This window comes from Populus euphratica, unplaced genomic scaffold (assembly GCF_000495115.2).
Source record: "Populus euphratica unplaced genomic scaffold, PopEup_1.0 scaffold352.1, whole genome shotgun sequence".
Taxonomy (NCBI): domain Eukaryota; kingdom Viridiplantae; phylum Streptophyta; class Magnoliopsida; order Malpighiales; family Salicaceae; genus Populus; species Populus euphratica.
Genome location: NW_011500245.1, coordinates 173549 through 186102, shown reverse-complemented (window position 1 = coordinate 186102; position 12554 = coordinate 173549). Strand labels below are relative to the sequence as shown.

The 12554-nt window shown below is 32.5% G+C and overlaps 2 protein-coding genes and 1 long non-coding RNA gene across 4 annotated transcripts in view; 2 read left to right on the top strand and 1 right to left on the bottom strand.

Moving 5' to 3' along the window:
* The window catches only part of LOC105112645 (uncharacterized), a 4942-nt gene extending 2923 nt beyond the window's left edge, over window positions 1–2019 (bottom strand). The window contains exon 1 of the long non-coding RNA XR_839792.1: window positions 1962–2019. This is a non-coding gene — a long non-coding RNA (uncharacterized LOC105112645). The remainder of the gene's footprint in view (window positions 1–1961) is intronic.
* A 1100-nt stretch (window positions 2020–3119) lies between these two features.
* On the top strand, window positions 3120–6181 carry LOC105112644 (DNA ligase-like protein). 2 transcript variants are annotated; one of them, XM_011008414.1, is made up of 8 exons: window positions 3120–3222; window positions 3835–3962; window positions 4057–4145; window positions 4219–4314; window positions 4402–4496; window positions 4578–4618; window positions 4733–4816; window positions 5744–6181. In XM_011008414.1, the coding sequence occupies exons 1-8, from the start codon at window positions 3165–3167 to the stop codon at window positions 5891–5893; spliced, it is 741 nt and encodes a 246-aa protein (XP_011006716.1). In that variant the 5' UTR covers window positions 3120–3164; the 3' UTR covers window positions 5894–6181. The 2 variants fall into 2 exon arrangements, with proteins under 2 accessions (XP_011006716.1, XP_011006715.1); XM_011008413.1 differs by having other exon boundaries at window positions 3826–3962.
* Window positions 6182–7155: 974 nt separating this feature from the next.
* On the top strand, window positions 7156–10940 carry NRPB7 (DNA-directed RNA polymerase II). The gene is made up of 6 exons (XM_011008412.1): window positions 7156–7455; window positions 7772–7937; window positions 8043–8093; window positions 8868–8933; window positions 9025–9093; window positions 10676–10940. Exons 1-6 carry the CDS (start codon window positions 7340–7342, stop codon window positions 10736–10738), a joined length of 531 nt encoding a protein of 176 aa, XP_011006714.1. The 5' UTR covers window positions 7156–7339; the 3' UTR covers window positions 10739–10940.
* The last annotated feature ends 1614 nt before the right edge of the window (window positions 10941–12554 follow it).

The window sequence follows — 12554 nt, the reverse complement described above, 5'->3', positions numbered from 1 at the left end:
CTTCATCAATTCTCCCCTCGAGAAATTACAGTCACCGAATCTAACTTCTTTGAAGAAATCACCACTCTATCAGATCTTTGATCATACGGAACCCAACTGTTCCTTTATGTCGTCATATTACTAGTATTCAACAGTTTCATAACAAACTGTCACATATACGAAAATAGTACCGTATGGATAATCTTTCCACTAAGCAAGTTCCTAGGAAAGATTGGAAGAGTCACTCTCCTAGCCAGAACTTCCTAAGCCATATCTATCCATCGTACAGTCTTTTCGTATATATAACCATTTGCTAGCTTTGTCGCGGTTTTCCTTTGCAAGTGATCCGAAGTATTTTGGTTTCATACCTGATTTCTCAACATCTAGTAAGACAACCAGTGCTTAGATTCGTCAAGATTAGTCTTCATCAAATTTCACTCTCCACCTCAAATTGTCCACATAATTGGGTGTCCAGAGTGTCCCAATTTTACCTTCCCTTAAGGCAATTAAAATTCTACACTTAGCAGTTCAGTACATGTAATTGGGCAAACATGTGCGATTTCTTCTTCTTCATCTCCATCGACCACCATAATGACCATCAGATGGCTTCTGATTGGGCAATCTCCTCACCGCCATTTATGGTCTCAATCTCAATTATCGAACCATACCATTGCATTCAGAACGATCAAATTAGCTAGAAACAAGTCTAAAATAGTCCAAATTGCACTTTAAACAGCTAAGATTTGATCAAAACAATTCTGGCCTGATCAACGATTCAGATTCAATCTCAAATCTGCTTGCACGTAGACTCCACTACATAGAATCCTATCCCTCGGCTTGGCACGACTAATGACATGGCAGGTGGGTCCCACATTGTTGACATGGCTACTAATTGATCGCTGGCACGACATGCCACCTGTGCATATTGATGATGTGATGACATCATGATGATGTCATAATCATCCGGATCTCGCATGTGGTTCAAGTCATCTGGTATTTGGGTCCAGTCAGCCTATCCGGGCGAAGAAGACACATAGGACGCGTGGCTAGCCACCCCGCTAGCGCATGACGACGCGTGTGGCCATGTCCAACTTTTGATTTTGACGCGGTTTTTACCAGTGGCTTCATCTCTTCCTTCTCTACATAGTGGTATGGTCAAAATATAATTTTGACAACTTCTTTTTTAGCAGAATCAAACACCACTTTAAACCATGTGCTCTAATACCAATTGTTGGGGAACCCGGACAATAATGTACTGATATTTGCTCATAAAAGGCTAAATACATTGACACAATATTTAACGTGGTTCGACAAATCTTCTATATCCACGGGAGAGTCGATATTATTAGAAATAAAGAAATAATACAAAACAAATACATGGAGGAGGAGGATTATACCTACTCTATCTCAACTCCCAGTTCACTACTGCGATGGCAGCAGGGCTGCTACCCTTGATAGCTCTCTCTTTCTTTCTTCACTCTTCTCTTCACTCTTAACACTCTCTTTCTTTTTTGCTCTCTATAATTATGCCTCTTTTATAGGCATCAAAGATAGCTTCTCCAACACATTTCTTGTCGCATAGAGAGGATAAAAAAGCTACAAAATATGCCACTAATTATGACACTAATGGTGCTTCCAGTAGTAGGGTATTGTCACAAAATGGTCAACTCCCAGTTCACTACTGCGATGGCAGTAGGGCTGCTGCTCTTGATAGTTCTCTCTTTCTCTCTTCACTCTTCTCTTCACTCTTAACACTCTCTTTCTTTTTTGCTCTCTATAATTATGCCTCTTTTATAGGCATCAAAGATAGCTTCTCCAACACATTTCTTGTCACATAGAGAGGATAAAAAAGCTACAAAACATGCCACTAATTGTGACACTAATGGTGCTTTCACTAAGTTTAGTAGTAGGGTATTGCCACAAAATGACAATATCCTAACATTTAGTTTAGAAATTAAGTATTTGAGGCTACACCAAGTTACCTGAGTTGATCTATGTAAGAAAGCTTGGCATTGATAGAGTTAAGAGGAATATAGTCGATTAATTTTATTGGATGTCTACTTTGTTATTTTGATGTATCAAACCAAATATAATAGAAAAACCTAACAAGTCTTGATTAAATAATAAAAATAAAATTCTAATTAAACTACTAAATAATAGAATTTAGAATAATCTTATAATACTAAATTCCTAAATAAATAAATACTAATTCCCATTGAGTCCTTTCATTCTCTTCAATAATATTTATATAAAAAATCCATAGTATACAAGAATTTAAATTTAGTATACATTAAGGATGTAAATTATATTTTTTTCTAAATTTTATTATATTTTGAAATGTGATTATGATAAAATTATCAAATCATTAAGGATATTGTTTAGTATTGTGTTTCAACTTCCAAACAGGGGTTGAATAAATTTTGAAATTATTTTTATTTAAAATTAATTTTTAAATATTTTCAAACTATTTTGATGTGTTGATATAAAAAATATTATTTTAATATATTTTTAAGTAAAAAATATTTTAAAAAATAATTATTACCATACTTTTAAATATCTTTTTGTAAACTTATTCACCCGCTATTTTTTTGTTTTTCCTATTTGTTTTTGCTTTTCAAAAAAGCTTTTGAAAAAATTTGAAATTATTTTATTTTTTATTTTATTTTAAATTAATATTTTTTTAGTGTTTTTAAATTATTTTGGTGTGTTGATGTTAAGTCACCCGCTATTTTTTTGTTTTTCCTATTTTTTTTTTCTTTTCAAAAAAGCTTTTGAAAAAATTTGAAATTATTTTATTTTTTATTTTATTTTAAATTAATATTTTTTTAGTGTTTTTAAATTATTTTGGTGTGTTGATGTTAAGAATCATTTTTTTAAATAAAAAAAATATTATTTTAATATATTTTCAAGTAAAAAATACTTTAAAAAAAATCACATGCACATTTTCAAATAAAAAATACTTAAAAAAAATCACATGCACTCTTTCAAATAAATAATTGTGATTTAAAATATTATTTAAAATGAAAAGTTATTTATTTATACATTTTGAAAAAAAAAGAAAACATCGACGTCGATAACTGGTTATTCGTTTTTAAATAATATTGCAAGTACAAAAGCTGTGGTCCTTCCCGCTTCTCTCCAATCCCACGCAATTCTCTCACTCTCGCGCGCGCGAGGGTTTGAAAATGTCGAATTTGAATTCCAGTTACAGATATCCAACTCCTCAAATCCCATCAAACTCAGGTTTCCTTTTTCGATTCCCTGCTTACTCATCCTTCGATTTTCTGTTTAATTGCTTCCTCAAATCTTTGATCTTTTCGTGTTATATTGCTCTTTCTCCGTTGTTTGATTTTTATTTTAGATTTCTTAACATCTAATTTTATAAAAAAAGAATCTGTAAATAAATCAGAGTGTTCACCCTTAATTTGTTTGGTTGCTGAGAAAGTGGAGGAAACTGAATATTTTGAATCTTCTCATTTTTCTACTTAACTTTTTTGTTTAGGTTTCTTGAGATCAAGTTTCATATATCCTGGTTTCATAAATTTTCACTGGCAAGTAAAGAGAGCCCTACCTCTTGCTTGGTTGCTGAGAAAATATAAGAAAAACTCAACACCGATCACTTTTGATTGCTCGAGTCATATTATTATTGTTGAGTTATTCATGTATTGAACTGTTCATTAATTTCATAAATCTTTCAGAATTACTTCCACACACTTGATTTTCATGGATATATTAGCTCTTAATTTGCACACGTTTATTCAATTGTAGATTAGCATTACCATTTTCTTAAGGTATATCTTAATGAGTTTTCAAATGGTATTGTTGTATCGTTTTTTTTTATTGAAGTAAATGCAGGTAGCAGTGCTGGAGTTTGTATGATGAACACCAAATGGAGAGACGAACAACACCCGTCTTTCATGAACTTCATCGCATCCTTCCTAAGTGCAAATTCTTTCCGCCTTAACTTTGTTCCAATTGCGCCAGTAATACTTGCCTTTCTTAACCTTTTTTCTAGATTTACATGCACAGGCACACATAATATAGATGTAAACTTATCGCTTTATTCATCATATGTAGGACTGCATTTTTAACTGTGGGGGTTTGTCTGTGGCTTTTATCTTTGTGACCAATTGGGATTGTCAAAACTGTGAGGCAATCTTCAGCAGGTACGCTAGAAACTTGTTTCTTATAGTTTCTTGCAGTGTTTTAACATTGTCATGATCTGTTGTCTGAATGCAGAGTTAAGAAGCTGAAGGGGCAGTTTGCAAATCTTTATGTTGTTGTCTCCCTCCCTATCAAGGAGCAAAATGACTCCTTTGTTCACTCTTACTTCAAGTGAGTGTGAAGTTAATATTTATGTTGATGCCATTGAATTCTGATTTTGATTATAAAAAACTTTATACTTGCTTGGATATTGTTAAGATATGGAATGGAGCTTGGCAAGCCAACATTTGTGCCAGTTCAAGACTTGGAGATGGGATTTGAAAAGATTGTTAAGATAGCTCATTCTCGTGGGAGTAAGTTCTCATTTTGCTAAAGATGAATTTCAAGCGTACTTGCAAGTACTGGTTCATTAAATTTTAATTTATAAGCTGCAGCATGCAAGCGGCAGGATGCCCTGTCAAAATTGAAAGCTGAGGTTAGTTTGTGTGAGTTATTTTCTTGATTGCAAGTACTAGCTAAAGATCCTACTGTTCAAGACGATTTGCTCACTTTATTTGGTGCTGCAACATTTTTTTACTTGCATCTGAAGAGGAAGCAATCCGTGCAAGGGATGGGCAATTTTCTTAGAGTGGTGACATCCATACCGGGCATTGATAACCATGACGCAAATGCTGTAAATTCATACTTTCCAGCCAATTACTTTAAAGATTCCTTTTAAATCTTTTTAATAGTATTATTGCATCTGTGTTTTCTTCCTTATCATGTCCTCACAGTTTCTGCCAGGCATAAGTTTAGTTCTAGCCTGATCCTCATAGTATTTTTTTATTTGAAGTGTTCCCAAGTACATTGTTTACAAAATTCTCATTTACATGAGAGTATTAATGTTGCTTCGAACAGCAAATTATTGTAGCATGGAAGAAATCAGAAGCCCATCTACGTGTCTTTAGGCAGTACCATTTCATATTTGTGTTTTTGATCTGTGAATTATCAATATGCCATTCACTTGGAATGATCATTAACATAATCAAAGATCCAGAAAAGTCTAATGTACTTCACATTTAAAAGCTCCCTGGTATATATTTAATGTCTCTTCCTCTTTGCTGTTCTTAGACTTTCCTGGTGCTCATATATCTATTATATTTGTAAGGAACAAATAGGAGAAACCATGATGATAAGGACCAGTCTGCTGAAGTTCTTAAGGATATGATTGTTTCTTGTCAATCTTAGAGAGCATAAAACTAAAATCCTAGACAATGCTTTAGCTAAATCCCATGTAGTCGGGGACTGCCGTGAAGTAATTTTCTAGTGTTGTGGTCGAAGTTTGTATAGCCTTTTCTTTTCTTCTTCGATGTGACAAGTCTCTAAGCAATCCTTTGAGCTGCTTTACAGTTTTGTAGGATTAAGCTTGCTCCCATCTTAGTTGGTTTTGGCATTTTCATTCATAAATGCTCCCTGAGAAGGTTATTTTTTTCCTTGCAAATTGTCCTTGTAAAAGATACACATTGAGAAACTGTTGACTGCTAAGTTGAGTTTTGGTGTCATGGTTGAAGTTCTGGGAGGCAAACCCTTTTCAGTTAACACCTCTTTCTTCTATTTTCAGCTCAATCAGGCTATTGGTTCGATTGAAGCGATTGCCAAGGCATCCAAGGGATATATTCTAGAGAACACAGATCTTTCATCTGACAACGCCGAGACGGTTACTAAGTTCTTCAGAGATCCAAAATTTTACCTTTGTCCAAAAATCAATTGATAGAAGAATCAGTTTTTAACTCGAACAAGCTCTAGAGTTAGTAATTTTCACCTTTAGCATCCGATTTCCTTGGATCAGTAAACTTTGACCAAAAAGATAAAATACTATTGCATATACGATAAGGCTATAAAAATCAAGTAGTTCAATTGAGATCATTGATAGATAGAAAAGTGAAAGCTTGCTGATGTTCGACCATGGTTTATTAAGAGTCTGCAGCATTTTATTGCTTTGAGTGAATATGAATGATCTTGCTGTTGCTGAATGAATCAATGCATGGAGATTCCTCTACTGCTAGTTTTGTTACCATGGTTTCTTTTATTGTTCTTTCTCATGTTCTTATAATACCCACCTGGGTATAGCTTTTCAAATTGTGAAAGTTTTTGGAGGCACACCGTCAATTGCACTGAAAGTCAAGGAAAGAGAAAACATTCAGCATTAAAATTTTAGTTCCAGAGTAGGGGATCGAATGATGTATGTACTATTTATTTAGTTCCAGAGTAGGGGATCGAATGATGCATGTACTATGTGTATGTGTTATAAAAATATTTTTAAAAAAAATTAAATATTTTTATTTTTTTAAATTAATATTTTTAAATATTTTTAAATCATTTTAATATGTATATATTAAAAATAATTTTTTAAAAATAAAAAATACTATTTAAATATATTTTTAAATAAAAAATACTTTATAAAATAAATATAATTATATTTTTAAATACTTTCATGGAACTTTTGAACGTAAACGAGAATAATTTTATGTGAAAATAAATAAATATTTTAAATTTAGATAATTATAATATTTAAATGAGTTATTTAACAAAATCTAACTATATTTTAACTTGTATGATTATTTATAGTTTTTTAGCTATTTTTTTAATTATATACATTATACTTTCAAATAAAAACTAATTATATATTTTTTCTATTATTAAAGTTAAAATTTATATTTGATCACGATGTTTCAAGTATTTTTTGAATTTATTTAAAAAAGTTTTAAAAAAAGAAACTGTAAAATTAGTTTAATTTATGCACTTGATTTGATTTTAATCTGTTAGCATCTAATATAAAATTTCAGTTTTTTAAATTAATATGTATATCATGAATAATTTTCATAATATTATTTAATGAAAGGTAAATAATCTTTTTAAGGAAATAAAGAGAGAATTGTTTTTTTTTAAACAAAAAAAGTGGCGCCAGGCCCGTTTGTGACTGGGCCGAGCTCTGCAGGCCCTCATAAGTTAAAACAGAAGAAAGAACTTGCGAACGACGCCGCCCGAGGAGGCACCTACTCTCGTGTTTATAAATCTCTCTTTTCTCCGTCGACGCTCCTACTCTGAGAAGGACCAGTCTGTTTACTTCAGCTTTCCTCCGGTCAGATCAGCTCAGCTCAGCTCCAGTGATAAAAGTAGAAGTAAAAAGTAGTAGAGAAGAGAAGTGAAGAGAAGGATGTTTTTCCACATAGTGTTGGAGAGGAACATGCAATTGCACCCTCGCTTCTTTGGGCGCAACCTCCGCGAGAATATTGTCTCCAAGCTCATGAAAGATGTCGAGGGAACTTGCAGGCATGTTTCTTTTCAACATTATGCTTTCTTTTCTTGATTTTCTTTTAATTTCTCCACTGCAATTGGAGTTGAACCAAAGTTAGGGTTTTTTCTTTAATATTATTAGGATCTTTTTTGATGATAAAGACTTCGTAAGACTTGATACTGAGAGTGGGTTTTTGAAAAGAAAGAAAAGGAGGGGAATTTAAGTTCATGATGTATCTAATTGCCTGTATATTTGGTGATCCAAGAAACAAAAGGACACCCAAAAAAAAGGTCAGTGAAAAAAAATTGCATCTTTAATACCATTATTAAAAAATTCTCTGCACTCTTGCAGTGGTCGACATGGATTTGTGGTGGCAATAACAGGCATTGAAAACATTGGGAAAGGGTTGATCCGAGATGGGACAGGATTCGTGACGTTTCCAGTCAAGTACCAATGTGTCGTGTTCAGGCCATTTAAGGGAGAAATTCTAGAAGCTGTAGTTACCATGGTAAATAAGGTATGTGTTCCTCTCTTACCAGCAAGTTTTTCTGGGATCATATTTTCAACCTCTTGTGGATTACAGTGCTGTAGAAAATATCTAAATATACTCCGATTTTTACAGATGGGATTTTTTGCTGAAGCTGGGCCAGTTCAAATCTTTGTTTCAAATCATGTAAGTTTGACATTTTTATTTGATTTTGATACCTCTTTAAAGTTTGCAAGGGTTTTAACCATTGCTTTCTGTTATTGCTTTCTTTGCTTAATATATTCTAAATGTTCCCCATCTGTTATTTTCACTGTACCAATTGTCTATCCACATCAATAATTGGATGTAGAATGCATGCACTTTTGTTCTTTGAACGTAAGAAAATTGAAACTACCATCTTGTTATCCATGGTTACTGTCTGGCCGAGTTGACTATAGTTCATCGTTCTTTTGAGAGCCAAAATGAGAGAAACATGGGATTTTTCTTTTCCAAATCCTTATGTTCCATTTGCTTAGTAATCAAAGATCATGTTTGGTTGAAGAATTGGGATGGAAGACAGTATTTAGTTATGGAATGTTGTCTTTGGTATTCTTCTTTCTGATCTGTCCCTCACCATAGACAAAATTCTAGAATTCTTTTCTTTTGCTCTTCATTTGATAAGCAGAACAGATGTTTTCATGAAAAATTGAAGTGCTGCTAAAAGTTGACATTTTGAAACAAGACTGCTTTTTGGTTGCCACTTATTTTTTTATCTTGCTTTGTTGATACATATTCTAATTGCATGATAGCAAACTTCTATTATGCTGTAAGCTTTTCCATCTTGCTTATTTATGTTTGGTTTTCTTTCAAGCCTTCGTATTTTCTTGCATCCCTGTATATCTAATGCATATACATTTGTGAACTGTGGTTGTAGTCTCCATCTCCCTACTCATGAACTTGCCTTCTCATTTTGTGTTTCAGTTGATACCGGATGATATGGAGTTCCAGACTGGAGATATGCCAAACTATACAACTTCAGATGGATCGGTATGCTATAATTTCAGCTAATTCTTTAAAGAAGTTTAGCTTTTATTATCTACATAACAAAGCTCAAATCAATATCTTGAACTTCTTCCAGGTTAAGATTCAAAAGGATAGTGAAGTGCGATTGAAGATCATCGGAACGCGTGTTGATGCCACAGAAATTGTATGTGCTTTAAACCTCTTCTGTTTGCTCTTTGCTAAATTACAATGGTTATTTCTTCTTTTCAGCCATAGCTTCAATACCATTTCTGTTTGTATATTAGCCATTACAGGATACATATTCTTTAGTGACAAAATCATAAAAGAAATATGGAGTGTTGCTGTCACATGAAGTTCCAGATTTCTACCCTTTTTTTGTCTTGATATTAAAATCGAACCTACCTCCGAGCCGGTGGTTAATGACAACAATCATCACAAGATTTAGGTTTTGTTAGTGTGTCTGTGCTTCTCACCTGGGGTGGGGGGATTGTGGGCACCTTCTGAAGTGGTTCTTGTGATCAAGGCAAATATTAACCAAGGGCAGTGCTAGGGATTTGGTGAACTGCAAAAACTACTCTTGGTTAAGATTTAGAATGGAAATTGAAGTAGCTGAAGAAGTCTCCCTGTGTGTGTGTGTCTGGGTTTTTATCTTAATAGCCTCTCCTGCTACATTTCTACAACCATTAAATAGGTCCAAATTTTCAGGAAGACAAATTGGGCCCAAACCATTAAAGAAAAACTGCCAGTTCAAATTTTATGAATTTCTTTGAAAGATTTTTGAGTTTTATCTTTTATAAATGTGATAAGAATTTTATTTTCACGAACTTGCCAGCTCATTCCAACTCCGCTTTGTAGTTCTATATTCCTCTGTCAATGAAATCTGACTGATAGATATTCATGAGCGAGAATTGCAAGTAATAAGAACTTAAGAGTTATAAAGTCAGTCAGCTAAACTGTGAAACTAAATGATGTCTTCTTATTAATAACCATCTGTTGGTGTTCTAGCTATAGGTGATAATTCTGTAGTATCCTTGTAAACTTATACTTTAATTCTTTAGATAAACAATATGCTTATATAAGCTATAAGCTATAGGTAATGTAGTATATTTTTTAAGTGGAGGTGTACAAGTGTGTTTTGCTTGTGTTCTGTTTTTTTTCAACAGGGATTGTTCAATAGGGGTGTTGGGTATTATGGTGAAGTGTGAACTCTGAAAGGAATATTGGAAGCCTTGTATCCACAAGAAAAAAAAAAAAATTCTCTTTTGTACTAGGAGTGATTACTTCTGAGAATCAGTCAACGGTTAAATGGGAGAACTTGTGGCTGGGACTTGTAATGGTGCATGTTGTATATATCTGAAAAAGGGAATGACGGAACAGAAAGCATATCTGCTTTACTTTGTTTGAAGAATCAATTTTCCCTGAATCCTACCTTCACCAGATTTAGAAATTTACCATGTGCATTTTGATTTAAATGGTTTGAGTGCTCTTCTGTTGCAGTTGGCACCTGTTTGCCGGAATATTCTAGTTTTAGTGATGATGTTGCTCTGGACACATGTGATTTAGATGTTAATGAATTTTGTTTAGATAATTTTGGAAATATGATAATTGGGTTGTTTAATATTTTAAAGGAACATATTTAGGAGAGTTTTGACGTCCGAGAGCTTGAAAAATCTTGAACTTTCTAATTTGTTGTTTGCAGTGGTTAACGCTTGAAACTTTTCTGCTGTGATTGCCCATCTAATGCTGCCACTATCCTTTTCTTGCAGTTCTGCATTGGCACCATAAAGGATGATTTCTTGGGAGTTATAAATGATCCTGCAAATGCTTAGGATGTCAGCAAGAATCTTAGCACATAGGATTTGCTTGGGCAGCATCTGCACTTCATTCATTGCTCGGTGATAATAGTGTGGAGGTGATAATTATTCTCAGCTGTAACTTAAAATGGCATTGCACTTGATGTTTTGTTTCACTTTAAATGAATGTCATTTCCCATTAATGATAAAAAAAAAATGTATAATCTTGGAAGGCTGATTTTATTTTGGGTTGAATATTCAAAACCTAGTTAAAAAATGTATAATCTTGGAAGACTGATTTTAAATGAATGGCATTGCACTGGTAAGGTGAGAGTAAGCAAAATCCTCAACAATCACTGTAATAATGGACTAAATTGTCAGATGTTGTAAAAATTATTAGCTTCCAAAGGTTAAAATTCATAAAGGGATTTAGAAGAAAGAAGCGTTACCTATATCCATCTTCCAAGTTATTACCCTGGTTCCTCCATTCTTGTGCTTCTCTTGCTGCGTTGGAGCAAGTAAAGTCGACGAATATTACAATTACAAAAACCACTCAAAGGCACCTAACTAAAATGATAATTTAATCTGAACTTGATGGAAATTTGATTTAAAACCTACTTGAACCTGGTTTGAAATATATTTAGATTTTTTTAAAGTAGATTATAATATATACGTATCTTAATATATCTAAAACAGGGGTTTTTCAAGTTATTTTATTAAGAATGGTAGTGCTGGCATAGTTGTTGAGATTCAAGGTGCATTGTTCATATCTTGTGGATCTTTGGATGAAGATGATGTGCATGATGATGGTCACAAGGTTGAGAATCAGTCCACTTTCATTATTAGCAGAGCAATTATTTAGTTACCATGGAAGTTAAGGGAGCATGATGGAAGTTTGTTAGATTCAAGGTTGCTATTTTTTCCCCTCTACTATGTCTATTTGTATAGGTGGAGCCTATATAATAAGTTAACTTAAAAAAATATGATGCATAATATTTTATTTATGAAAAAACTTAATAACTGTTAAATGTCAAAATATCACTTTATCCCCTGAATAATCACATATAATATTTCAAGATAATTTTAGAAATTTATTCAATTAAATCCCTACTTGGTTTTTCCATGTCTAGAATAGTAATTCTCTGTATTAATTATATCTTATTCTTCAATTTCTAAAACTTACTTAAAATCAAATTACACTTAATTAGTTATCTTAGTTTAATTTATGACCAATAATTTTTAATATGTATGACTTATTAGATTAATAACAAATTGCCCTAAATATAAACTATAACCTAAATAAAATGTGATTAAATAGATTAAATAATTTAATTTATTAATAATTCAATAATTGATTGATTTTATCTTCAAAGATCAAGTGCACTATCTAGTAACATATCATGATCCTCCAAATATTAAAAAAATCATCCTTTCATACAAAAATTTATGATATAGACATTATAAAATGAAGGATGTTTGCTCTGTCATATCATGTTATTTTTAATACTATAGTTATTGATTTTTTCAATCAGATTTGAAACTCTTTTCAAATTTTATTCCATCTTACATGAGAATTTTACAATCAATATTATTTAAGAACATGTGGAATATTTTCTCTAACTCACCTATGATGATGAAAATAATTTTTTATTACTCAAATACTTTTATATAGTTCATAATATACCTAATATTTACTTGTTTGCTACCTTTGATTAAGACAGTATGTAATCAGAATCAAAACATAATATTTCATATATAAGATGACATAGTGATCTCAAATCTAAGGATCACCTACACAATTATTACGTGGGTTTTTCTCTAAATATTGTTGATCTCTACATATGGAATCCTC